Source organism: Aspergillus ruber, assembly GCF_000600275.1.
Source record: "Aspergillus ruber CBS 135680 unplaced genomic scaffold scaffold00019, whole genome shotgun sequence".
NCBI lineage: Eukaryota > Fungi > Ascomycota > Eurotiomycetes > Eurotiales > Aspergillaceae > Aspergillus > Aspergillus ruber.
In genome coordinates, this window is record NW_024467315.1 from 255,206 (window position 1) to 281,435 (window position 26,230).

Below are 26,230 nucleotides of genomic sequence, written 5' to 3' on the forward strand. Positions count from 1 at the left end.
CGGAATAAGTTTCGAATGATAATGATGGACATAGCATTGCGTTACAATATTGCTCGCGGCTACTTGCATCTGATTCGTTTGCCTTCTGTACGAGCACATTCTAGACCGAGTTAGTCAGTAGTAACTAATGCAGCGCGGCGTGGTGGGTGGATTCTGCGTTGATCAGTGAGTCGCATGGCATCCTATGCAATGCATCAAACAGTTACTACTCAGAGGTCAGGGTTTCGGTCCATATGCCCAGAGGGACCGTGTTCCGTAGCCTAAGCGCCCCAGAAGAAAGTCGTTTTAAGTTTTCGTGACGGACTAAAAAGGGATTAACTCCATTTCACAAGACAAGGAACAACAGCTAGAGGTGTCGGTCCAGTGCGTCCGACTGAAAGACTTTTCGGTCTTTTCTCTTGCCTTATTTGTAACATCCCCTTTTGCTGAAGGATAAAGACAATTCTTTTCTCGTCTTGGATTCCATGCTTTTCAGGTTCCGGTATTGAGTCAGTTCACAGACGCAAAATTATGGCAGTCGATCAAGAAAAAGGGTTCCGTGAGCCTGCTTCAGACAGCAATGATCATGCATCTCAGAGCACTATCAATCAGGTTTCTCCTGCCATTGCGAGCCAAGATCCCGAACCCGTCGTGACTCTCAAAACATGGATTGTTGCTTGTGTGCGTGTCTCTGCCTCGGTTTGCAGAAGTTCGACCTTACTGATCCTTTGGTTTCTCGCATTAGATTCTCTCCTGCGGATATGGTCTCTCGTTCTGGCCTGTTCCGGTCGTGGCTGCCATTGGTAGCACGGTTTCTGCTGATCTGGGAGAGCCAAATGCGTATGTTTGGTTTACGCCGGTAAGTCAATTGTCTCTCGTGCTGAACTTCTATCCGGCTGATAATGATGGATATAGGCGTGGACCATTTCGATCACCTGCGCATTCCTCATCTTGTATGTCTCTACCCCTGCTTATATTGTTGTCGGTAACTAATTGACCCAGTGGTCCGAATACCGACCTACTTGGTCGTCGATGGTTCCTTGTAGGAGGAAACTTGGTAAGCAATTCTTTGATACGGAGCTCGTTCATGGAGATTAACATATCCAGGTCTGCACTATCGGCCATATTATCGTCGCATCAGCCAAAACGAACAACCAAATCATCGCCGGTCTCGCAATCTCTGGCTTCGGAGGAGCCAACTGTCAAATGGCCGCATTTGCTCTTCCCGAACTTCTCCCGAACAAATGGAGACACATTGGAGTTGTCATTGCCGACTTTACCGTGTACATTGCCGTCATCTTAGCGCCGGTTACGGCTCGCTATGGCTATGAGTTCGGAAAGTGGTACTGGAACTTCGGTGCGATTGCCATCTTCCAAGGAATTTCTTTCTTCGGATTGCTGTTCTTGTACTATCCTCCTGCGCACCCAACTGGAATCTCGTATGGTGAGGTTTTTAAGTCGTTAGACTATGTCGGTACGTTTCTGTCTGGCTTGTCGTTGAGAGCGCTGATCTAATGCATAACAGGCGCAATCCTATTCACCGGTGGCGCTGTCTCCTTCCTAATGGGCATCGTTTGGGCCGGTGTCTACGACTCCAATGATTCCCACGTTGTCGCCACCCTAGTCGTCGGCGCTTTCGTTCTCATCTGCTTTGCCCTCTGGGAAACCTTCAGCGGAACCCGTTTCCCCCTTACTCCAACGCACGTCTTTACCTCTTCCTGGGGCCGCGATTTCACAGCCCCTGCCATCGCCCTGGGTGTCATCAACATGTTCTACTACTCCTCTAGCATTCTGTGGCCTAACATGATCACACAGTTCTATACCAACGGTGGCGCGAAATGGAAGTATGCTGTTGTACTGTCGCTGCCACAGGGCTTTGCTATTGCATTCGGTGCCTTCTTGCTTTCTGCTCTTGGCAGTAAGATCAGGCACTGGCAGTGGCAGTTGACAGGGTCTGTGTTGCTGATGGTCGTGTTTGGGTCGTTGTTGGGAATTGTCACGCCTACTAACAAGGGTACTATGATTGCATTCATTTTCCTCTCACAGATGGGCTTTGGTTATGGAATTTACCTCAGTATCGCCATCACACAAATGGGTGTTGATCAGAAGAATCTGGGTGTTAGTGGTGGTATCTCTGGGTGTATTCGTTTTGCTGCTGGTGCCAGTGAGCTCCCCCGTTCTCAATAAACTTAGCCTGCAGGATAAAAGCTAACGGTATGGAAAAGTCGCAACCACAATCTATACCACGGTCTACAATAACAGACTTAGCGACAAAACCGCCGAGCTGGTTCCTCAAGCTGCCATCAACGCCGGTCTCTCAGAGTCTCGTGTCTCCGATCTTCTATCTGGTGTGAGCGGCGGAACGGCCAAACTGAGCGAGTCTTTCGGCCCTGCTGTGGCCACTGCAGCTACTGATGCGTTGAATGATGCATACTGCAATGCAATTTTGTAAGCTTTTTATCGGGTAATTTCCCTTGGCGCATTTCTGACTTGATAGTGTCGTTGCAATGGTATCTATGGCTTTTGGTATTGTGGGGATAATCGCCTGTCTCTGCTGCAAGGATGTCGACCACAAGATGACGAACAAGGTGCGTATACAATCTCCAGCTACTATGCTTACGTAGATTTCATGGCTAACTTGTGGCTTTTTGTACACAGATCGAAGTCTATCTTGAAAACACTGCTCTCGCCGAGAGGAACAAGTACCATTAATAACCTTACCATAGGAAGCATACTGGATATTGCTGGTAATGTATGGATATGATCTTTCAGGTACTATAGTACCCGGTCCTCTGCTTTCTGCTCATTGAATAGAGCGAAGAGTAATGGCATGGGAGTCTTTTGTATACAGCAAAAATAGATAAATAATTTAAAATTCCTGAAGCATGTCGGTGTCACATCACCACAACACATACATCTATAGGTACTGCATCCTATCGAATGCTTTCTTTGCTCGACAGAGTAATAAGAAACAATATAGCGTCATGATCGCTATCTGAAATTGAGCCCGCATCTGACAGAGAACCCGCATTCGTCATCAACTTCTATCTGATAAGATTCCTGTATCTGACCTTACTAGATCTGAAGAAGATGCACGGCAGCAAGGAGATAATTTTGTCTTGTTCACTTTCAATACGGCCGATTGTATCTCGAGAGCGTTTAGACGCATATAATGCGTAGTGAGCTTCGAGTCGACGTGGGGTTGACCTAAACGAGCGGCTTGAAGCCTTCAATTAGACGATTCATGTTGTCTATGATGATTGTAACTCCATTGGCAAAGGTGCTCATTCTGCCCTTTTGATAAATGCAATGTTGACGACGTCTTGGGCACTTTGTGAATGTATTTAGTCGTTCGACAATTACCAACGTGTTCAACTTGTCAGATTATTCAAACGGAGATTCTCTGTCTAGCTGAATATGAGCTCTTCGGATGATGTGGACTTGGCCTGCAATCTCCCTGTGCTAACACCCTAAGGCAGTCAGCCTTTAATTCTATCCGGTCGTACATCGCGTTCACACTCTTAAACCCTGCATCTGTACTCTTGAATTCCAAATCCATGCTATCGAAACTTCCGAGTAACTTATCAAGCTTATTGGAGGAGGCAATTACCGGACGCCATGTTAAAAAAGTATTTGGTCTTGAGAATCCATGGCTTGTAAATTGCTTGGAGTGCTTTGCTAGGAAGGCGAGAAGAGACAAATGACAACGGTGGATTACTAGTAGACAACTAGTTTATGACGGTTGTTAGGCAGAAATTTGAATAAAACAAAGCATAATAACCAATAGTGCGATAATAACTCTATTGGTATCAGCCTATTGTTTGTTGCATGATCTTAAGTAAATTTTGGAGTAGTATACTACCCTTTGGAATATGAAATAGACGTATCAAGAGAGAAAAAGAAAAGAAAAAGCTCTGTAGATCCCAGGGAGATCAAGCCTTACAGAATTTGGTCTAAACCTACAGCAGATACATGTAAATGGAGATGTTATATAGCTCATCTGAAAGCAGTAACGTTATTATTGTATTAGAAAGGACTAGTACTATGTCGCCAAGCAACTCTCGGTACGAGTAGGGACCCCAAGAATACTGAACATTAGCAACACCAACATCAAGGGGATTCCTCAGTACCAGCTTAATCCTGATGACTTTCTACTCTCACATCATCACCCCAAGGTATCATCAAGGCAACATTATTATTAGTAACTTTGATTTTCTCCTGAAGATCATCCACTGTATCTTCAACCATCTCAAATCCCGAATCAATATCCTCATTCTGAGATCTTACCTCGGCAACAAGTCAAGCTTCTGGTCCATATCCGTAAGCTTGCTTGACATCTTTTGCTTGGACTTTTTTGTGCTTGCACGGATATCAACTAGCTTGTTTGGAGAGAATTATAAATCATTCTTTAGACATTCACTTCTCCACGTAACTCATCCAACAGATTATGAGATGGGCTATGCCCTGCTTTGGATTTTGATCTAAGGTTATCCACGCTTGTTGCCAGTGCATTGATGCCCGCTTGTAGTTGTGAAACTTCCGACAGCGATGGTTCGGATGGGGTGTGGTTTCGAAGCTGCAATATTTGCGGTAACTCAGACAAGCGTTGAAATTCAGATTAAGATGAAGGAAGGATAAATAACAAGCTATATGACTCAAGCGAGACAGCATTGGGAAGAACTGGGAATTATGTCCGAATTTGACACGAATCATGAATCATGAAGCATTGAAGTCGAGCCGTCGAAACTTGCAATTCCTCGCTCAGTTGGGAGAGTCGAGACGTTAAATCTGATAAATCATGGGCTTGGGCGTCCATGGCTTGAGAGCAAATTGGAGAGGATAGTTTGCTTGACTGGGTAACTATAGCAGTTAGTTAGTCCGAAAACCAAACTAGAAGGAAAGCGGATGGATGGTCAAATAATATGCGAATAGACGGCAAAAGAAAAGCACTGTATAGACAATGACATCACGTGCGACCTGCATAAGAGTACAGAGTAGATATCTCAGTCCATAAGGCCATATTAGAGATCTGCGCTAAGCCCTAAAACCGCCCCCACCGATTCCCGCCTTAATAATACGAGCCCTAACCACGTATACTCTCTTACGGTCTACAATATTGGGGGCCATCACTGCCTCAGAGCATGTTTATAAATATATCATTCTTTAAGCAATCCCTTGTCATTTCTTTATTCTCTGTTTTAGATTTCTTCTTCAAACAGTCAAAATGCTTTCAGTAACGCCGCTCAAGACACCTCTCAAAACGCTCTCCGGGTCCGAAAACAGTTTTCCTACTATCACTACAAAACCAACTACAAAACCAACCTCCAACCCAGCCCCAAAATCAATCCTCACACTTCTACTTCTCATAACTGCCCCCTACATGCTCTGGAAACTCCTCTGCCTGGTAACAGGGTCCTCAATCCCGATAATGGTGGTAATATCGGAGTCCATGGCACCCGCGTTCCACCGCGGCGATATCATTTTTCTCTGGAACCGGTCGAAACTCGTGAATGTGGGGGATATCCCGGTTGTTTGGTTTAGGAGTCAGCCGTTGCCGATGGTGCATCGCGCGGTGCAGGTTTTTGGGGAGGGTGTTGTGTACGTTTCCCTTTATTTCCCTTCCCGTCTTGCTCTGTTTGGTGGATTGGATGAGGGGTGGTTGTTCGGTAATTACAGTAAAGCTAATGGATTAGGCAACATATTTTGACGAAAGGAGATAATAACTACATCGATGATGTTGGGTTGTATCCTCCCGGACGGTCGTGGGTGCGGAGGGATGAGGTTGTCGGTATTGTTAAGGGGTATTTGCCGTCGTTGGGGTGGTTGACTATTGCTGCGAACGAAATGCCTTGGTTACGGGGGATGGGAATTGTTTTTGCTTGTCTTATAGGGATGGTTTCAAATTAATGTACGAGACATTTCTATGTTCAATCTCAGAAATTATGCATTGCATTAACTCGTAATGTTTTATCCATCATGATGGTATGCCTGCAAACCAAACATGTAACATGCTACTTATACATCCATCTATCTATGCTTTGGACTGGTTCAATCTCTTGGTCATACTGCGTCAAGGTTAGCATTGTTTCCAAGCTTTAGTGAGCACAGGTACTTACAAGTCAAAGAACGAGAACTGGCTAGGGCTGCTGCCGTATTCGTACACGAATCGGCTCGCCAGGTAACTGCCAAAGATGGCCCGCAGATAATTTTCCGGCACCTATTTTAGTTAGCCTAGTCCTGACGCAAGATTCAAAGGAATTGCTTACCCGTCCAAGAATGGTCTCAAGGCCAATCTTGTCCAGCAACAACTTCGGAAGCGCATCACTCAGCACCGACCGACGGAGCTCCACGTTGTCCCACAGTTCGGTCTTCTGCAGCTCTTCATCAAGCTTGGTGATAGCCAAACTGAGTCGGTCACTCAGTACACTGCGGAGCAAATTCGTCTGTTCATGTTCGCGCCACATGGCTTCGAACTCCAACGTAGCGTTCTCCTTGATGATCTCCTGCACCTGCTTGACGTACGCCTTGTAGAATTCGGGAACCGTGCCATCCTCGCGGATGCACATATGCTCCACAAATTCCTTGTCATCAAAAGACAACGACGCCAACACCTCCAGTGACGAAGAGGTCACGCCACCCTTGTTGGCGGACGCGTCCTTGTACAGGATACTGCCAGCCTTCTCCAGCCGGAGCTTGCTGTCCTGGGTGATGAACAGGTTGGCACCCTCGACTATGTACGGAATGGTCGATTTGCCGTCCTTGATAAGCTTACCCACCGTCGCCAAGTCAATCGACTCGGGCCTTCCACCACAAGGCACGAACACATCGTACGGCTGCTCAGTCCGCAGATGGAAGGTGTTCCGGAAAATCATGCCGTTGTGGACCAACTCGCCACTGGGGAGCTTAATGTCGCTCTCGTCCACCAACACGCGGTAGCCGGTTGGCGAGAGTTTCGATGTGTCGAATTCGGAGATGGTAACACGCTTCGCAGCCAAGCGACGGAGTTCATCGATATCCAGACCGTTGGGATCGACAATGACTCCAGAGCCGTCCACAATAGCAGTATACTTTTCGTTGGACAGCAGGATTTCATTAGATCCCAGATCGCCATCGGGACCACCAGTCTGCAATTTCCGGATCGTAGAGGGATCAATCTTCAACTTGCGGTAGATACCCTGAACGTACTGACGTACCGACAAGGTCGTCATACCGTAAGTGTCGTGGGGAATACCGCCAAGCTTGGGGTTCTTGCCCGTGAAGAAGGACTTCCACCAGGGAGCACCACGGTTCTTGGCGTGTTCAGTGGCCCAGTCGACCAGTTCAGCCGTATTCTCATCCGGACCCATGAACAGAATTTCATCCTTGCCGTGTAGGTCGACGATGGGGTCCTTGATACCGGGGCTGGTGGGCGGCAGAAGCAGGTCCAGGATACTGTCGATGTACTTTTCAAAGGCCACGCTTGCTTTGTCCTGGTGGTTGACATCCAGCAGGATGACACCCTTGGCACCGCCTTCAGGAATGTCCTTATTCTTGCGCTGTTGCGTGTTGGCCAAGTTATAGTTCTCGTCGAACAGCGAGCGGGCGTTGATGCTGTAGGCCTCCTTGTTGCGACTCTTGACAATCCGGATACCGCCACGGGAGATGTCGCGGAAGCGCAGGTGAAATCCACGGAACTCGGAGCTGATAACGAGGAACATACCGTACAACGGCTGGGGGTACTCGTGCTGAGGCAAGAAGGTTGGGTTGAGACGGAAGCTTAGGGCGACCTTGGTGGGGGTGAAGAAGTTGGTCTTGAGAATGGAGCTGTTGAAAACCCGCAAGGCGGCCATGACCATCTCATCGTGCTCGTTGGCTGCAACGGTGGAAATCAGCTGCTTCAATCGGCTGCTGTCCAGCACCTCATCCACCTGGAGTCGCAGGTAACTCAGAGTGGGGAGGAAGTCATCTCCAGAGGGACCCTGAGTCTGGACGTAGTGGGTGTTGGCAAAATCAAGGTAGATCTTGTGGATCAGATCCGGGTACTTGTTAATGATCTCGAGGATGTAGTCGGAGGTAAAGGTCTCGGTACGCAGACGCTTCTTAATCTTGGACAGCAATTCGGCATGGACGCTGTTGTTCGAATCGAGCAGGGCCGACAGGGAATTGTACTCTGAGCCCAGACGGTTGAGGAATTGCTGCACAAACACCCAGCCGCAGTGAGCATAGATAGTCTCCTGCAAGCTGAGGCGGCCACTGGCGAAGTGGTGCTGGAAGCGATTCTGCGGAATGCAGTAAAGCAGCGAAACTTCCTTGATGATCTGGTGAATAGCAGCCTCAATGGGCGGGAACTTGCTTTGCACTTCCGGTTGAGTGGGGCGAAGGTAGAGAGAGATGATGGTGATGCCATTGGAGAAGTTCTCGAGGTATTTGCGGGAGCTGGTCAGACGGTAGTAGTGGTAGAGGTCGGACAGAGCACTGAACAAGCCCATGGCTGAGCCCCGACGATAGGCAATGACCAAGCGTTTCTCGCGGCTGCCCTCAATCTCGAACATTTCGATAACAGGACCAGAGCGACCAACGACATTGTTGATAATATCTTGATAGACGGCCTTCGTGTTGGGAGTGGCCTTCTGGAGGAACCGCTTCTCACCAATGACATCGATGTTGGTCTCGTTGGGACCCGGGTTGGGGTTGGCGAACTGGCACTTGTAGACGAAGTAGCAGCGGAGCTGTTGTTCGTTGTCGCCAGGGAGAGGAGTAGGAGAGCGGAAGGTTTCAATACGGTAGCTGTTGTCATTAGTGGAGCCATTGACATATTTCTCGTCAATGCGCTGCTCGTAACGGGGACCGTCAACAGCAGCTACACCGGGCCTGCTGGTGTCAATGTAGACGGCGTGGTCCTCGGCCTCCTTGTCAAGGCGGATCTCGAGCTTCTTGTCGTCACGAGCGTAGGCGGCTACCTTGGCTGCGTAGAGAGAAAGAATATGGGAGACGATAACATCGACAGACTCGGTCTGGAAGTAGGTGTCGTCGATTCCCAGCATGTTGTAGAACCAATTGGTTTCCGAATCGACAAAATCGCTTGGGAAGAAGCCCTTTTCTTCTAATTGGTCCATGACTAGGCAAGTTAGCAGGCAATCTATGGCACTGAATGAAGGCATTTCAACTCACCCTGCTCCATCTGCTTTTGCTTGCCCTCAAACTTGGCAGCAATGTATCCAGGGTCCTCCTCAGACAGAACTCGATGACTCCCCCCCGGAACACCCAGATGGGTCGGCTGGGGAGAAGGATGACGCAATGACGACTGCAGGGCTGCCTCGAGATTTTTGTTCTGAGGATAACGCTGGAAACCCATGGGGGTCCCTGTGCCAGAATGTGATCCATCGTTGCTTGCAAAGAGCTTGGGGCCTTGACGGGTGGGCAGAGTATGGTCGTCATTATTGACGTGGCCGTCAGAATGGGGAGGAAGGGGAGACGCCATGTTGGTTTATCTTTTTGATTTCGAGGATTCGCTTTCGAGGGAATACGAAGGAAATGCGCGAGAAAACTAGGAGAACTGAAAGAGTCAGTTTTTAAGAACTTTTCATAGCTAGGACAGTACGAGTAATCGGAGAGTTTGGGGAGATGGTCCAACAGAAAGATAAGAAGGATGCACAATCGGGGCAATATCAAGAGACACGAAACCAGTCGATAAGATTGGAATGGAGGGATTCGAGCAGACACACAGAGGAGGGACACTTACCGGGAAGATGTGGTGGACTCGGAGCAAGAAGCTATCAAGGTGTCGATCGAGGATAAGACGCGGGGGATAGGCGCTGATAAGAAAATGGAAATGGAAGGGGAGATTGAGATAGCAGGGTTATAAGAGTTTTGAGGGTTGATATAAGAGAAGACAATCTGTCTGAATTGTGATTTTTCAAGATGGAGAAACGGAAGACAAAGAGGAACCGGTTCTTATATAGTCGAGGGCTTCCAGTATGTCATCACAGGTAACGAAATACCGCTTCTATGCGATCGGCCAGGAACGGGGTATAATGAATTATGTTACTTAATGATTCTTACAGTCTCGAGTCTAGTCATTTTCTCCTATTCTCTCCTCTTCTCACAATCCTCCCCTCTCTTCTTTTCTCTTCTCTGGTCTTTTCTATGTAAATCAAGTGACATCAGGCGGGGAGCCACGTGACCTCTGATTGGCTGGTATCTCCAGTTTCTGTTTCTTTCGAACGCCCTCATAACTCTGTGAATAATACATACCTACACAAAATCTCGCAATTCCCGGTTTCGATGTGTCAATTGCAAAGAAATCGCTCTTTTTCCCTGCGTAATGAAATATAGAAAAAATGCCGCAATATCCTTACTCCATACTCTTTCACGGTCACGGGATGCTTAGCTGATCTGCCATCCAATTGGAAGAAGCTGCCGATGGGTATGTCTCGGCGCTCTAATCAAATTATGACTGGTATTTTTACGAACCGTTTTACTCAATGATATTCTGGGGTAATATTCGATCTGCTGGGAATTCCCCGTTTCTCGACTCTGGGCTTGTCTGGGCTTTTCTTAGTCGAAACTTAACAGGTCGATCTATATTTGGTCTTGCGCACACCGCCGCACCAGCCACAGTGGGGAACAATCAGCCTTAGGACTGCGATAGTACCTTCATACCATCTTCAAGGCATAGGTGAGCCCAAGTATGAAGAGAGACTTGAAGATTGCCATCATTGGCGGTGGTATCTCCGGCTGTACCGCTTACCTGCAGCTCAAAAGACACCTGCCCGGAAATCACGACATCACCATCTACGAAGCTTACAATACAGACAAAAACGCCACGCATGCAGACTGGCAAGATGGCCCAACTCACTCGTCCACTCTAGTCGTGGGTGGCGGCCTTGGCCTCGGCCCCAATGGCCTGCACGTTCTCCAGCGCCTAGATGGGAATTTGGTCCGCGACATCGTGCGAGGCGGCTATGTCATCTCACACGGCAACATGAAGGACAAGAATGGGCGTCTGCTAGTCCGCATGGATACGATAGCTGATCCTGGATCTTCACCGGTCAATCAATCCACGCATGTCCTTGGCTGCAGTCGTCACGCGCTCTGGCGGTGTCTGCGCGCCCGCATTCCAGACCGCGATGTTATCTGCAGGCGTATTGAGGGGGTCATTGCGAACCCAGATGAACGGAACGTGATCACATTCGTTGGCGACATTAATACCGCTGAAGCAGACTTGGTTATCGGGGCTGACGGGCTCAAAAGCACTGTCAAACGGGCGTTGTTTCCTGAGGCGAAAGACCTGTATCCGCCTCAATATGAGTACGCACACCTTGTAGCTGCACTGGCATGACAGCTAAAGTAATCAGAGGCCTAGTTGGAATAGGCGGCTTCATCCCCGCCGACCAAGTCCGCCAGCACGTCGAATTAGGTTCCATGAACTTCATCCTAGGTGGGAACGGCTTCTTTGGGTACTTCTTCGCTGAGAGCGATCCCGCCGCACCGCATCGGGACTCATCAAGTCAAGTCTCAGAACCAGGTTCGTCTCTCGCTTGGTGGTCGACGTACTCAGCAGATGAATGTCCCGATCCCAAGGCCCTAGATAAAGACGAAGTCGTGCGCCAGCTGCGGGAGCGGCACGCTGACTGGGGAGACCCAGTTATCCAAAGCATTCTGCATTCCCTGCATGTCGAGAACATGTATCCAACATGGACATCGCCGGCTCTGCCAAAATGGGAACGCTTCGGGGTAGTTCTCGTAGGCGACGCAGCACATGCCCTACCGCCAACATCAGGACAGGGATCCTCACAAGCATTGGAAGATGTAGAAGCACTTACCATGTTCCTGGCTCATTACCTAGGTCGGGTCGACGACAAACATGCGAGCACACAAGATTATACTCTAGCCATTCGAAGAGCAACAAAAGACTACGAACAACTCCGTCAACCACACGTAGCAGACATCCTAAAGCGAGCACAGCAGTCGCAGAACTCAAAACGCACCATGGGCTGGGTCGAGGAGTATGCAATGTACTGGTTCATGTGGGTATTAGGTGGGTTTCTCGAAGGCTAATTGTCCCGTTGATGATCGTTTTCCTCTGACTGTCACAGGCTTCTTTCCCGGGTGGATGACCGGCCCGGTGCAAGCCGAGTACAATTACAATATTGCGGAGGATGTCAAGCGGCGATTGCGATAGTAGACTGTTATCTTATTGATATCTGCTGTATTCTATATTTTAGTTGTATTCGATGATTTGTACGTTACGGCTGATATGTGCAGAGTACTTGGTACTTATTGCAACTGTGGCGGTGCATATACTACAAGCGGACATCCACCTACTATTGCATTTGCGGTTTCAATCAGTATAGACATATCATTTCCAGCTAGCGAATACATCACATGTATTCCATGCACCCTCTGCTATGAGAATTATAAATTTTCTCATGGAGCCATCGCGTCCTTCATTATCCTACGGAGTACAACTCACAACCATCAGAAAGCTACACAGAACCTTCCAACAATCGCCAAACCTACGTACGCTATGGTGTGAATTCCCTGATGATATTGATACATCAGAGTCCCTTTCAGTGTACAATGTACTCTCCGCCTTGGTACTATTCATGAAATCAAGAAGAGCAGATGGTAGTTACTCACATTACACTCACAAGTCGATCCCTGCAGAACATCCGTACAGGAAATAATAGTGATTCTGCAAAATGAGAGCTGCCTATTTGAATCCAAAGACAGATCCACCGCAAGAGATTTTATCCTATATAAGAATGAAGTGAACATTGACACCGTACACCACAAATACAAGAGGGTACTGATGCAAATACTCTTTTCAAATACAATCTCTATTGAATCCAGCAAACACGCTGTTCCTAACCAGCATAAGCTACCTGCAACGCTCAGAGATATATTGCAACAAATTGCAAGTTCACGTACGTTGATAACATACGTGCTATCAACAAAGTATATGATCGCTCGCCACGACCCAGCTTCTAAGACCATACCCGTACCGGTGAAACTGCTTTTGCAAGAGAAAACCTTGGGATATTGGATTCACGTCAAGCGGTGATGAGAGGTTTTCCTCGGCCAAAACTGGGGCCACTTTTGCAGAAAGGGTCCGATAGTGATACTTTTGTAGCCAAATCATCACTCAGCCATCAGAGATAGCAGGTGCTACCACATCAACCCATTGCAATCGAAATACTGGGAGCGTTATGGAAACAAAAATCTTTTCACAGCTATTATATCCACGGAGCTATGTGTCGGGTACGAACGACACGTGGAAGGAAAGATGGATTCATCCAGCGAATCAATTTGCTATATGGATGCTGTTGATGTTCGCCGCTGGCCTCAAAGGCTCTCCTAGGGTATGGGCTTTTGTTGGTTTAGAAAAGACATGAGAGGAATCCATTACACACACTGGGTTAGTTTTAGAGCGCAGACTCCTTGATCAGGTCGAGATTGGATGCAAATAGTTTATATGAAGTGAAGTTCCCCGAAAAAATGGCATGGTATAACTTCTCATACGCTATATATTGGAAGATACAGAACTTAGTATTATATTCTTAATTTCTTAAAAAGAGTATAGGCGATATATATTCCACTCTCCTGGGGAGGCGAGGTCCAGAAATCTAATACCCCGTAGTCGCTAATTTCTCCAGAATCAACCCGATTGCGGTATTTTCCGCCCTTTCCTCAAATCTCGCGACGTGCTCATCGGTTTTTTTTTTCCTGTCACGCAGGCATTCAATGGCTCAATTGGTATGTTTGACGTGAAGGTCGACACGGGCCCCCCCCCCAACCTTCGTACCCGTTCACTCAGAACAAAGATTAAAGCTGTCAGCCGAGTATTTCGTAGCACCTGCCATATACCTCATCCTGATACCGCGCCTCGACAACTCCGGCGTTTACTTTTTGCATCGCAGCAGGCTTGGAATTTCTCAACGCCGCAATGACGGGGTTCATATTCGTGGGAAACCGCTTCAGAGGAAAGGGTAGTATGTTCAGTGACAATTTATGCACCATTATTCTAAATAGACCTATTAGCATGCATACCCTGCCGGGAAGCTAGAGGAGGGAGAGGTAGAAATACCTTCTGCGCAGCGTGGTGGGATAAATGTACGTGGCTTGCTCATCTGGAGTCAACTCGGCAAGAAGCCAGCCCTTCGTGTGACGCATGTGTAAGGCATTATTTTTCATGGGATCGTCTCGACACACGCCACACGCTACCATCTCACGTAGGGATTCTGTATTCTCGATGTCTCGTGAAACTATGGGAGGCGGCAAACTACGCTTGAACCCATGGACACTATCCCATTCGTCGTGTGCAGCACTTATAGGGTCGTCAAATAGACAAAATCAGAGCATGAGAACACGACATGCAAAAACATGGCGTGCTCGATAACACATGCTCTGAATAATGCGGCAGCGCTATGTTTGCGCTTAGCCCTGAGAGAAACCAAAGCAATGCTAATCAAAGCGTAACACCAAGACAAATTATACCGCATGTTATGAAACGCTCTGTCAAACGTCATATCTTCGTTCAAGCTGAACTGCAGAGGATATTGGTAGCCGCGCGGTCTTCGTCATTAATCAAAGCACTGGGCAATAGGATGCTTTGGTGACGAGAAAGATATCACGTTTCAAACTTCCGTGAGTAAATGACGAATCTCGTCACCGTGAGCTGCGAGTCTAAGGATATTAGCAGTTTCGCTGTCTTCATCATTAATCAATTGAATTGGGCATAGGATGCTTCCGTGGCGGGGAAGGTATCACGTTTCAAAGCTTCACGAGTAAATGACGAATCCCATCGCCGTGAAAGACTCGCCTCGACCAATGGTTCCCATATGCATGAGAGATAGTCAAAGACTATGCGTGCAAATGTTCAAAAATCATGGGATGACGAGGCCAGAAGGGGAATCGAGTTTGAGATGCTCCTGAATTGCATGTGCGGGCCTTCGCGCATAGCCCTCATCGTTTTGAATCAGGCTTTTGACGTATAGTTCGAGACCATGAGCATTGAGGGCTGTGAAGGCAACGGCCAACCAATTAGCGGGCTGAATCAAGTTTTTTTTGCCAATGCGTGGACTGCATTGATGCCGGAGACAGCTTCCTCCGTGATCTTGTAATTAGCAAACCCATAATTCCGTCCTCCTTGGGGAAATAGAATGAGTCCAGGAAGGGAAGCGTGCAAAGCTGTCTGCAAGCACCGCCCTGAGTTGGCGCTGGCTTGCGTAATGACCATCAATGCTATGCACAGGAAGATGTATGATGCAGGCACTGAATCAAGCACCGAAATCAATGCCAGCTGGCAGGTTGGAGAAGCTCTAGCCCAATAACGGTTGAAGCTCGCCTTGGCGACTCGAGCTGCCCAGGCGTCTGAAAATTGGGCGGGATAGACGCACGAGGCCCACTAGCTAGGCGCCCTATCCAAGGGCATGGTGATCATGTTGATTCTGCGGATGATTGGACGCTGTATGAATCTCGATGCGGAGCTAGGCTAGGTGATCTACTTTGGGGGGAAAGGACAGAGTAATGCTGACTTTATTTATCGATTCTGAATTTCGGGAGTAGATCCCCAGACAATAACATTACTGCACGCGACCAATCGCACTGCACAGGGTGCATAGCTGTAGGTCTAGAATATATCCTGCAGACGTATGTATACGGAGCCCATAATGGAAAATCCACCATCACCAAAAGAAAGGTTCAAGATCAACGCGCCAATAACACGCGATTCTAGCGGTGAATAAATAAGAAAACAACATGACAACAAAAGAAATGAAACGAATCTTGTCAGATGATATGTATCCCCCCTTATCCAATATCTCTATCACATCGGCTCTCCTCCATACAGACGACAAGCCGAGCAATTCCCGAGAATCTACTGAATCGCGGCTCGTACTTTTTCCACGCTTCCAGACGACCGGATCCCTTTCCCCAGACGATCGGATGCATCCCGGGCATTCCAACGATCTACTAGCTATAGAATCGCTACAAGGAGTAATATCGCATCCCTTGTCCACGTATTCACTGCCTCCTAGTTTCCTCTCCGGGGTGAAGCACGTCCCAGCGGAAAGGTCTTAAATATCCCCTTATCCTTTCTTCTCCAGAATTTCTGCCAGAATCAGAATACAGAGGACAAAGGCACAAGAGTTACCTTGTGAGAACTTACAGGGAACACCTCGGTAAGTGTTACCTAACATCGGAGAACAGGGGATTGTTCTCGTCGGACCTTTTCGGGAAGCGAATCTGGGGTAAACCGGAGTATATCTTCTGAGCGCTGATGCTGATATATAAATCTAGACCGTTTGCATCACCACTGCTACATCTACCACACCTATTCTACATATTACGATCTTTTCCTCCATCCTCTACCCTGCGGAGCCTAAGCAGAAAAACAAACAAACCAACAAAATGGCCGACCGTCCCACCCTCCTCATCCCCCAGGACATCTCCGCCGCCCTCAATCAACTAGCCATCATCTACGATTCTGACGAGGACACCACCAACACCACCACCACCAACAGCAGCTCCAGCAGCTCCAAGCACCATCGTCAGCCCTCGAATTCCTCGATGTCCTCGACCTCGAGTCCTCGCGGCGTTGAGTACTATCCTCCACCGCCTCCTCCGTCGCCGGTTATTGGGTTGGGTGCGAGTGCGTTCCCCTGGGGGGTTGAGAAGAGCTCTTAAGCTCCTTTGACTATTTTCGTCATTTTTCGTTTCGATTGTTTGGGTTTGGCTTTGCAACTATATATTTTTATGTGTTGGATTGGTATATATACGGATATGATGGGTACATCAACGGATACGGTATGGATGGGTAAAATGGAACAAGGATGGATAATGGATTGGATACCTTGGAGAATGGCATTTTCGGTGTTGGGACTGCATTAGCGAGTTCTTTTGTATAGCTTTGTTTATATGTTTGTCGTGTATCTATGAACCTTTATACATACTCCGCAATTATCTATACACCTACAATCTGTTCTCCCTTGCACATCGCGACATTCCACTAAGCAAGACTATGACGCAGACATCCGTCCGTCAAACCAGTTCAACTGCCGAGTATAAACTCAGATCCCGACGATCATCACGACTCCTCGGCCGGAGCATCGGATACATACACGTGAATCAAACCGCTGATATCATAGCATAGCTAGCTAGCTCAAACTCGGAGCCCCGTCACGATCACCAACTCCCTCACCCTGTAAATCCCGATAAACCCTCTCCAACGCCGCCATCGCACCCTCGTCCCCGCGAAGCACAGCTTCCTGTAATCGCTGAACCTCGGCCAATTGCTCCTCAGTCCTGGCCCACCCGCGCAATCTATCTTCGAGATTCTGCGTTCTACGCGTGCTGTATACTGTTCGGACTGTGTCTGTTTCACCTTTTGCCTGTTTAACGCTGGACAAGCGTTCGAGGAAACGCGCTTGATTGGATGACGTTGATGGTTTCGGAGGGTTAGATGTAGATGTAGATGCGGCGGGAGTAGTAGTAGAAGGTTCAGAACTAGAAATAAGATTCGCCTTGCGACCGAGGATTTTGACACTGGTTGCTGCAATTAAGTCGAAATCTTTGCCACGTGCTAGTGGTGCATCGACATCAATTTCTGCTGTTGTTGTTGCAGTAGGTGTGGCGGCAAGTTCATCCGGCCTCGTAAAAAACAACTCGGTCCCAATCTGCTCGGCCCAGGAACAACTGAAAACCTGGTTCTGGTACGAGACAATAGGATTCAAGGTGTGGAGGCCGAGGATCTGGAGGCGATCTTGCGCCGTTGCACTTGCACTCGCACTCGCGCTCGCACTCGCACCTGCATGCCTGGCGTCGGACTCGGTGGTTTCTAGAGGGCGAGAAAAGTCCGCGTCCGCGTCGGGCTCCGGGTCCGCGTCGGGTTCATTATTATTAGGCGCGGATGCAGTAGCATTACGGCGCCGCGGCGGACGAATGGGGCCGTGGAGGGAGGTTAGGTCGAGGTTGAGGTAGAAGGACTAGCACATTATTAGAGTCTGTATGTTCTTGTTTTGGTGAAAGTATGAGAGTACCTCTGTTTCCGTGGAGTACTCGTATTCCCAGTCGGAATCGGAATCGGAATCTGCGTTGGCGCTGAGAACGGGCGCGGCCAGCGGATGGAGAGACATAATATTAACTATGCGCTAGTAGGTGGTTGATTATGAGAGATCATCGTATCGTAGTTGTACTCTGAGTAGTAGTTTGTATGTACGGAAGAGTGTACAGTGGGAACCCAGGATCACGACTGAGGTGATCGTCTATCCGTCTCTCCCCCTCTCGTCCATCTAACCATCTTTCTTTCAACTACTCTACTCCCGGAGTACAGTATACTCTATCCGCATTCCACATCTCAATAATTCGATTGACTCATGAGTAAGTGATCCGTCGTTTCCGTCCAATGTAATTGTCGATCCGGCACCTCACGGATGCATTCAGAGCAATGCTTGATAATCATTTGACATCAAATATTCCCACTTGATCCGGTTTTGTTTAGCCATTATCACCCTATCCTATCATTGCTTATTGCAGGGCTGAATTGCCTCTCTCTCTGTGTCTCTCGGATCGTTCCTGCCGTCTTTCCGTCCGTATTTATGCAGCTTGACTGACCCAAAATGTCATCTTTCGTGTTTATATAGTGTTGTCTCCGTCCGCTGTCCGGCTGGTCCGGCTTCTGTTTTTTTCTTTTTTTTCGTCCCTTTTCTTGTATAGGTTCCTTGCTGTCTCTTATGCTCCTGTTTCCTCGTCGCTGGCCTCTCCGTTTGACAAGCAGTCCACTGCCATCCCGACTGTCAACCAGTTCCCCGTCGCTGCTGAACGACACGAGGTAGCATTGTCCCGTCCCTCTTCAGACATCTCTGTAGTACCTCATTCCTCTTCTACATTGCTGCCCGATATTCAGCAGATGGCCCGGAAAACCAAAGCCACGATCGCTTTCTTGTCAACTTTAATCATCTATGTCTCCCTCAATAGTCTGGCCCATACCATCAACCCCTCTGCTTTTGTCTGGTCCTCCGAAGACAGAGAAGAGACGCCGTGGATTGCGTCTTCGCACTCATGGCTGGACCGCAAAGCCTGTCGCTGGTTAGGTTTATGCGGTACAGCTCATGTCCAGCCCGTCCAGACCCGCTTCGGTCACCGCAAGATCTCCGCCGAAGCCCAAATTCTGCCAGACAGCGGACAACCAAAAGCAGAAAAGTCCGAACAAAATGGGCCCTGGCAGACCGCTTGGTCCAGTGGACCGGATCTGTCGAATCAATGGGACGATGCCGAACGGGCGCGTCGGCAGATTCCGGCCTACGTCTTTGAGTATGCGCCGCTGGTCCACCTGTTTTCGGGGGAACAATATTGGCCCAGCGATATCGCGGAGCATTTGTTTCATGTTACTCCGACGCTGAACTATACTCCGATTCAGTCGCAGGCCAAGCATGCGACTTTGCGCGATTTGGATCAGTTGAATCGGTGGCAGCAGAACGGACATGTTTTCTTGACTAGCAATGATAATGTCGAGGACCGTCCGCCGTGGATGGAGGGAGCGCACAACATTCCCGATCAATCTGCTGCTAAGGAAGAGTCCTGGGCCGATTGGGATGGTCGCATCGACGGCGACATTCCTGGCGAGGAAGACCGGGCACAATGGTTCGACACTAGTGACATTCGCGAAGATGAACCATGCGAGGAGGGAGGCGAAGAGGAAGACGTGTTTATCCAGAGTGATCTTGCCAATGCACTGGCCGATATGGACCCCGAACATCTCTTTGGCGAGGGCAGTGAGCTCGAGGAGGAACTCCGCAAACGATATGGCGGGCAACGCATCCATGTCGAGAAGACCGGAGGCCGCAGCAATGCGCCGGCGGTTCTGCTAGTCATCGACAAGGGCAATGGCATCGTCGACGCCTTTTGGTTTTACTTTTACAGCTTTAACCTAGGCAATGTCGTGTTCGATGTCCGTTTTGGCAATCACATCGGGGATTGGGAGCACTGTCTTGTTCGGTTCCACAATGGCAAGCCCAAGGCGCTCTTTTTCAGTGCTCATTCGGCCGGCGAGGCGTACAGCTACGAAGCGGTCGAGAAGATCGGACGTCGGGTAAGTTCAATAACAACTATTTCCTATATACGCAAAACACTAACCAAAACAGCCCGTCATCTACTCCGCAATGGGAACCCACGCCATGTACGCCACCCCAGGAGTCCACTCCTACGTCCTCCCCTGGGGTCTGTTGCACGACCAAACCGATCGCGGCCCCCTCTGGGACCCCCTCCTCAACGCCCACACCTACACCTACTCCCCAACAAACGACACCCTCCTCGCCTCGACCGCCAACCCCTCTGCACCCACAGAATGGTTCTATTACGGAGGCCACTGGGGCGACAAGTTCTACCCGCTTGGCGATTCTCGCCAGTACCGGTTTGCCGGGCAGTATCATTACGTGAACGGACCGCTGGGGCCACGTTTTAAACACCTCAACCGGCATAAGGTGTGTCAGGGTCCTGATAAGGCACCGTGTGTGGTGAAGGATTGGATTTACGAGGCGAAGGGGGCGAAGAGGTGGGTGAGTTGATCGAAACGAAATGATGGCTTTCAAAAAGAAAGGTTGATCGCTGAGCGATCAACCTTTCCTCGTCTACCTTTACGAATCTGGCGTTGGCTCTGTTTTCTTATTTGTTTCTTTGATTTATTCCATATACCCCCCAATGGTTACATTTCTCACCCTGGATGGTTGACGACGGAGTTACTCACTTTGATACCCCGGGTTACATTTACTACCACGATATGACCAGTTATTGACCCAATCTGATGTCGACACGCTACACAACGCTATACAGAATACCAGTTAACAATGATTCATATATGAATGGAGTTACGCGATCTTTGTTTATTCTCGTTTTCTAATGATTGGGTGGTACTGCACAATGGGAATAAGCGTAGGGCAGAGTACCTGTACCTTCTCGATGATTCTCAGCCAATCATCCCACAACTATCTTACATCGTATTAACAAATCCCATGGACAAGTCCAGGCCGCTGTAAGCACGATGATATGATAGGATATCAGCTGACAGCTGCCTAATACAAAAAAAGCAAACAAGACAGCGAATACATACTTGTACATACATACAACTAGCTGAGCTGATGCAATCGATCGGGATGACACTACAGACGCCTACAACAGTAGCAAACAAACAGTCAATCAGGACCAGAAGCATAATAAGGCAGGCTCGCATTCTGTACTATACTATACTGTAGATGGAATAAGACCAAAACAAATCAATAACAACAAAACAAGATGATCACACGCAAAGCAGAAAAGACATGGGGATATAATCAGAAACGATCCAATAATAAATAATAAGAAAGGCTATTAACAAGTAATTGTATTGATCTCATCAACGCCGAGCCAAAAGACAAGACAGCATTAAAAAAAATGACAATGAAAACAAAAGGATATGAGATGTAAGAATGAAAGTGGAAACTGGGACCTGGTGAGCTCACTCAAAAGAGGGAACAAGAAAAGAGAAGTGGAAAAAGGAAAGGGAAAAAAAAGAAAAGAAAAGAAAGAAAACGCCATCCCTGAACGAATAGAAAGAGTAAAAAGGCCGAAAAGGAATGATTCCCTTGAACATGTCAAAACTCCGGAAATATAATAAGCCCATCAAAAACGATAACATATGTAAAAAAAGGTCTAAAGGACCATGGCATGGAGGCCAAGGCCAGCAACTTCAAATCATTAACCATCATAAGAAAAAAGAAACAAAGGGGGAATAATTAACATGTCTAAAACGCGGAATTCACGCCCGTGTAGTCCGCTTTCGAAGCCCGAATTCCTGCTCTTGCAACTCTCGAATCAGACGCATGCTTTCCGCGTCGGGATCCTCGTGCGTTTGCTTCTTTCCTGCCTGCCCGGGCGATGTCGACGCTGACGTTGACGTGCCATGGTGGCCAGCGTGTCTTGCTTCCGTGGCAGGTGTATGAGAAGAATTAAGACGCGAGGACGGTCTTTTCGGACCCGATGACGGAGCAGGAGGTGTTTTGCGTGAAGCTGCCGACGTTGCAAATGCTTGGCGGGCGGATGACGGATGCGATGCTGGCCTAGGTGTTTTGCCTTCAGGTGCATATCTTTCAACTTGGCGAGGTTGGCGAGAGGAATGGCGGGAGCTCGACGTCGGCGTGTGTATCGCACTGGGGTGCTCCCCTTCTCCGTCGGCATTATCTTGAGACACGTCCATTTCATCGGCTTGCGAAGTAGGCGGCGAGACCAAGGTGGTTGTCGGCTGAGCTGCTGGTACGGTGTCTTCCTTTGGCAATAGCGTATCCGTCTGGAATGCTGGCGGTGATGCATATGAATCCTGACCTAAAGCGCTTGCTTTCTCTTCTATCGTCACATTTGCTCCAAATAAAGGCTTATTCGGGTTGACATTTTCTGGGAAGGTGGTGTCAAAACCAACTGCCTTGTGAACAATGGTTGACGATGGCACTTCGATTCTGTCAAGATTTGCCGGCCTGGAAAGCGGCGAAGTGCTCTCTTGCTTCGGCTTCTTACTTGGTGCCAAGCTAGCATCCTCCTCGTTAAGTCGGGGCCGTTTGGCGGAATTACTAGCTCGAGGTTTCGACCGCTCTTGGGCTTTGACAGGGTCGACTCGGCCATATTCATCGTGGATGCAACGGCGCTTACTCTTTCGGCAATCATCACATGCCTTGCTCCGTCCTTTCTTGCCCGAATTGGCACCCTCGGGGCTACCATCAGTGCGAAGTCTGGATACAGTCGGAGTATTTGTGACAGCCGGGTTGTACTTTGCAGCAGTTTCAAACTGATTCAATCCCACGATACTGCTGCCATCCTGAAGACCAGCTTCGGATGCAACGACAGCGAGAGAGTTCAGCGCTGCTGCGGCTGCATCATCATGTCCCAATGAGGATTGATTTTGCAAACCTATTCCCTGCCCAAAGGCATTATTGTTGATCAGTACCATCGGCTTGGTTGGTGCACCGTCATTTTGCTCATCCTTATGACGGCACCGGATTCTCCGTTTCCGACATGCATCGCAGGCAACCCGTTTCGGCCCGAGCCCGGAACCTCGGTTGTTATTCCGAGATTTGGGTGCAGTCTCCTGCTTCATGACAGGCGCCGAAGATGGCGGGTTAGCCTGTGCGGGAACACCATCCTCCGGCGAAACAGTAGGATCAGCACTTGCATAGCCATCAGAGGGTTCCTGCTGCTGCTGATCTGGTAACTGAACGGCCTGTCTCTCAGCATACATGCGTTGATTGTCTGCATTGCGCTCAGACCGGCGGCTAGGCCGCCCTGCCGGTTTCTTCTCCGTAAGACTGATCTTAGGGTTACTTTCGATCACTCCTGGAAGAGTCCACTCTGCTGCTTTCTCGTTCCCGCGTTTCCATGCAACCCAGACTCCAAACTTCCTGATAGTGTCGACCGGGTCTCCAATCCCCTTCGGTATCGACCGCTTGATCGCATTTCGGGCCTCCATGGTAACACCCTCAACGAGGTATGATGAAGCAATCAAAGCCGTTCGAAGAAGATATTTGGTGAGATCGGGTAACCCCTCTAGCTCGCCCTGAGAATAGAAGCGTGAATTGTGGTATGGAGACCCGGCAGGAGCTGCATTATCCCGTTCACCGAATTCGCAGTAAACGGGATAATCCCTGTGGAACTTGTAGTTCTCATCTTGCGCAAACGCGTCCAGCACACTTTGCGGGACCGGATCTTCCTCAAGATACTTCAACGCCGTATACCATTGAATCTTCTGAAAGAATGGGTATCGGAACTTCCGTGGAACTTTGGTATCCTTCTCAATCTTGGCGATCTTGATCTGCATTCCGTAGTTGAGTCTGGTCAGGAAATTGCCGCCAATGACCAGACTGTTTTCAGGGGTCCACACGGCGTGGATCCATCCAGACGGGATCAGCATCGTGTCTCCCTCAGAGAGATCAACACGATAGCATTCCTTGGTTTGATCACCCAGGAAGATATGATCTTGGGCAGGCGAGTTGCACCATTCTTCGTACTTTTTCAGGTGTTTGTCCTTGGGTGGTATGAAAAAGAAGGTCTTTTTCCCCTTAAGGATATGGTAGTAAACTGACGAACCCCCAAAGTCAATGTGGAAGTCGGTATAGCAATCGGCAACGGACATCAGACAGTAGAACTGGACTTTGGGGAAATCACCGATTGCCTGTAATTCTTGGGGCCAGACAGCATCTTGCAGGTCGAGATCACGCACGATTTTTGGCCGGCGGATCAACCGACCCAGCCTACTTTGCGAGACTTCCAAACTGATGACGTTCCGAACGATCTTCTCTCCCGTGCTCTCGTAGTAATCGGCCCACTTTTGCATGTTCCACCTCTTGTCCTCTCCTTGTTGGGACTTGACGTCGATCACTTCCACCCTTTCTTCTGGTCCATAGAGCTCTGCAACGGTTCTGACATTAAGACCCTTTGGAATCACCATGTCCAATCGATCTTGGCCGCAGTCGACGACCCGCTCGTAATTCCGGCCCTCCTCCGGAAGATGCTCAAGTAACTCGTCAAACATCTCCTGAGTCGGAGCATCCGCAGCAAGCGCGTCGAAATCATCACCCACGGTTGTAGTCAATTCCCGACTATTTAAATGGGCCGGGATAATGATTGGCTCTGACATACCACTGCCCCGTTCGAAATACTCGGCGGTGACTAGATCCGGATGCATGCGAGCGAAGTTCTCTGGGAGGAAGCGAATTTTGCCTTGTCGAATAGGTTCAATGTAATGATGCTCCATAGAGCTCGATGGCGCTTTGACGAGACCTTGGTTGAGACCAGCATAATCGATCGCCGTGCGTGCTCGAGAGGACTTACGGACAAAGGTCGTGTGTCCATAAACGGGCCAGCATCCACGACAGATGAACTTATCAACTGTCCGAATCTCGCGATCATTCTTGAACCCGGCGCAGACAATATGAAACCATCGCTTGCAACCATCACAGCTAATCCATGTCACCTCACCTTGATCTTCGGTCTCCACAGGAATCCGAACCAAGTTACAAGCTGAACAGCTTGCCTGGTTTGTGTCGTCAGCGTTTGTTCCGCCTTCTGTTTTTGAAGGTATATCTATTGGCTGCTGGGTTACACCAGCGTCGCGAGAGCCAGAGCCTTGGAAATCATTGTGTGCAGTGTTTTTTGGTGTGCTAGTCACCGGTGTATTCCAGTTATATTCCATCTCCTCTTGCCATGTAACGGGCGGAACAGTGGACGAGCTCGTGTTCGGGCGGACGTTACGGATGACTGGCCGGGCAACGGTAGAGCCATCCGACTGGGAACGTGTGCGGGAGCAATTCCCGGAAGCATTATACATAGATCCTTCATACTCCGGTACCATGTATGTAGACCCAGAGCCAGTCTTTTGCCGCTTCGACTCGTTCCCATGGTCGTGAGACGATCCGTCAATGCTCACTCGTTTCGGCGATTGAACGATTGGGGGGAAATTACTTGGTCGTGCAAAATTCAACAAAAGTTCTGCATCCGTTTTCATACTGTCAAAGATGGAGGAGGGGTTAATGGTATGTGATGGTGCTGCATCCGTCGGGGCATGAGGTGAACGCTGAAAAGGCGACGGATCCTTCTCCGACCGTTGACGCTTAGCCGGAGGTTCAATCGAGTCCCTCATTTCGGGGAAGAGAGGCATCGCAGGTGTAGAACTTTGAGATGGCGGTCGGTAAGAGAGAGGCGCGAAAGTCGGACTCGTCGCTAGAGCGATTGTCGCGAGGGTGTCGATAGTTGAACTCGACCGGCCATGACCGGATCGATGATGAGAGTCATCATCTGTCACGGCATAACGACCATTTTCCGACTTCAACCGATCGCGATCACTGCTCGCATGCTTATGGATATTGCGCTCCGTCCAAGAAGCGCAGAAATCGGTGGTATTCGAGGGTGTGATCGGTTCGACAGCGCGTCGCGGAGGGGAAGGAGTACGGTACCGCGGCGGACGGCTTCCAAGGTGATTAAGAAACGAAGTAGCACCCATCATACTGGCGCTAGGGGATGGATATCAAAATTTCAGGCAAAAGAAGAGAAAGGAAGAAGAGGAAGAAGAGGAAAAGAGCCGGAGAACTGAGATGCGGTTGCGGCAAGCGGGTGCAAAGCGGGGAGGAAATGTTTGACCACGCAGGCTAGAGAACGACAAAAGCAGGCGAAGGAAGAACCATTCCTGACAGGAAGAAAATCGCGCGGTGGGAAATGAAATACAACGTAGAATCGAAAAGGAAGCGAAGAAGGC

General features: G+C 48.9%; 8 protein-coding genes across 8 annotated transcripts; 5 read left to right on the forward strand and 3 right to left on the reverse strand.

Annotated features, from left to right (window-relative positions):
• The first annotated feature begins 304 nt into the window (after positions 1 to 304).
• On the forward strand, positions 305 to 2,888 carry EURHEDRAFT_413856 (MFS general substrate transporter). The gene is made up of 9 exons (XM_040782271.1): positions 305 to 660; positions 725 to 838; positions 895 to 932; positions 982 to 1,036; positions 1,087 to 1,453; positions 1,505 to 2,143; positions 2,205 to 2,427; positions 2,477 to 2,567; positions 2,638 to 2,888. Exons 1-9 carry the CDS (start codon positions 511 to 513, stop codon positions 2,689 to 2,691), a joined length of 1,731 nt encoding a protein of 576 aa, XP_040637546.1. The 5' UTR covers positions 305 to 510; the 3' UTR covers positions 2,692 to 2,888.
• Positions 2,889 to 5,359: 2,471 nt separating this feature from the next.
• EURHEDRAFT_516461 (S24/S26 family peptidase) lies at positions 5,360 to 5,886 on the forward strand (the record flags this gene model as incomplete). The annotated part of the gene is made up of 2 exons (XM_040786480.1): positions 5,360 to 5,577; positions 5,673 to 5,886. 2 exons carry the CDS (start codon positions 5,360 to 5,362, stop codon positions 5,884 to 5,886), a joined length of 432 nt encoding a protein of 143 aa, XP_040637547.1.
• Positions 5,887 to 6,091: 205 nt separating this feature from the next.
• EURHEDRAFT_459171 (glutamate dehydrogenase (NAD(+))) lies at positions 6,092 to 9,439 on the reverse strand (the record flags this gene model as incomplete). The annotated part of the gene is made up of 3 exons (XM_040784558.1): positions 6,092 to 6,196; positions 6,246 to 9,076; positions 9,130 to 9,439. The coding sequence occupies 3 exons, from the start codon at positions 9,437 to 9,439 to the stop codon at positions 6,092 to 6,094; spliced, it is 3,246 nt and encodes a 1,081-aa protein (XP_040637548.1).
• A 1,209-nt stretch (positions 9,440 to 10,648) lies between these two features.
• On the forward strand, positions 10,649 to 12,142 carry EURHEDRAFT_378851 (FAD-dependent oxidoreductase; the record flags this gene model as incomplete). The annotated part of the gene is made up of 3 exons (XM_040779111.1): positions 10,649 to 11,268; positions 11,316 to 11,998; positions 12,057 to 12,142. 3 exons carry the CDS (start codon positions 10,649 to 10,651, stop codon positions 12,140 to 12,142), a joined length of 1,389 nt encoding a protein of 462 aa, XP_040637549.1.
• On the forward strand, positions 11,957 to 12,530 carry EURHEDRAFT_112368 (uncharacterized protein). Its single transcript, XM_040777693.1, has 2 exons — positions 11,957 to 11,998; positions 12,057 to 12,530. Exon 2 carries the CDS (start codon positions 12,218 to 12,220, stop codon positions 12,494 to 12,496), a length of 279 nt encoding a protein of 92 aa, XP_040637550.1. The 5' UTR covers positions 11,957 to 11,998; positions 12,057 to 12,217; the 3' UTR covers positions 12,497 to 12,530.
• A 4,352-nt stretch (positions 12,531 to 16,882) lies between these two features.
• Positions 16,883 to 18,481, reverse strand: EURHEDRAFT_112480 (TFIIIC subunit 6 family protein). Its single transcript, XM_040777694.1, has 2 exons — positions 18,000 to 18,481; positions 16,883 to 17,945 (listed from the first exon to the last, which is right to left on the reverse strand). Exons 1-2 carry the CDS (start codon positions 18,093 to 18,095, stop codon positions 17,118 to 17,120), a joined length of 924 nt encoding a protein of 307 aa, XP_040637551.1. The 5' UTR covers positions 18,096 to 18,481; the 3' UTR covers positions 16,883 to 17,117.
• A 387-nt stretch (positions 18,482 to 18,868) lies between these two features.
• Positions 18,869 to 20,525, forward strand: EURHEDRAFT_516465 (uncharacterized protein; the record flags this gene model as incomplete). Its single annotated transcript, XM_040786481.1, has 2 exons — positions 18,869 to 20,050; positions 20,103 to 20,525. 2 exons carry the CDS (start codon positions 18,869 to 18,871, stop codon positions 20,523 to 20,525), a joined length of 1,605 nt encoding a protein of 534 aa, XP_040637552.1.
• A 1,226-nt stretch (positions 20,526 to 21,751) lies between these two features.
• Positions 21,752 to 25,981, reverse strand: jhd1 ([Histone H3]-lysine-36 demethylase; the record flags this gene model as incomplete). The annotated part of the gene is made up of 1 exon (XM_040784548.1): positions 21,752 to 25,981. One exon carries the CDS (start codon positions 25,979 to 25,981, stop codon positions 21,752 to 21,754), a length of 4,230 nt encoding a protein of 1,409 aa, XP_040637553.1.
• Between the last annotated feature and the right edge of the window lie 249 nt (positions 25,982 to 26,230).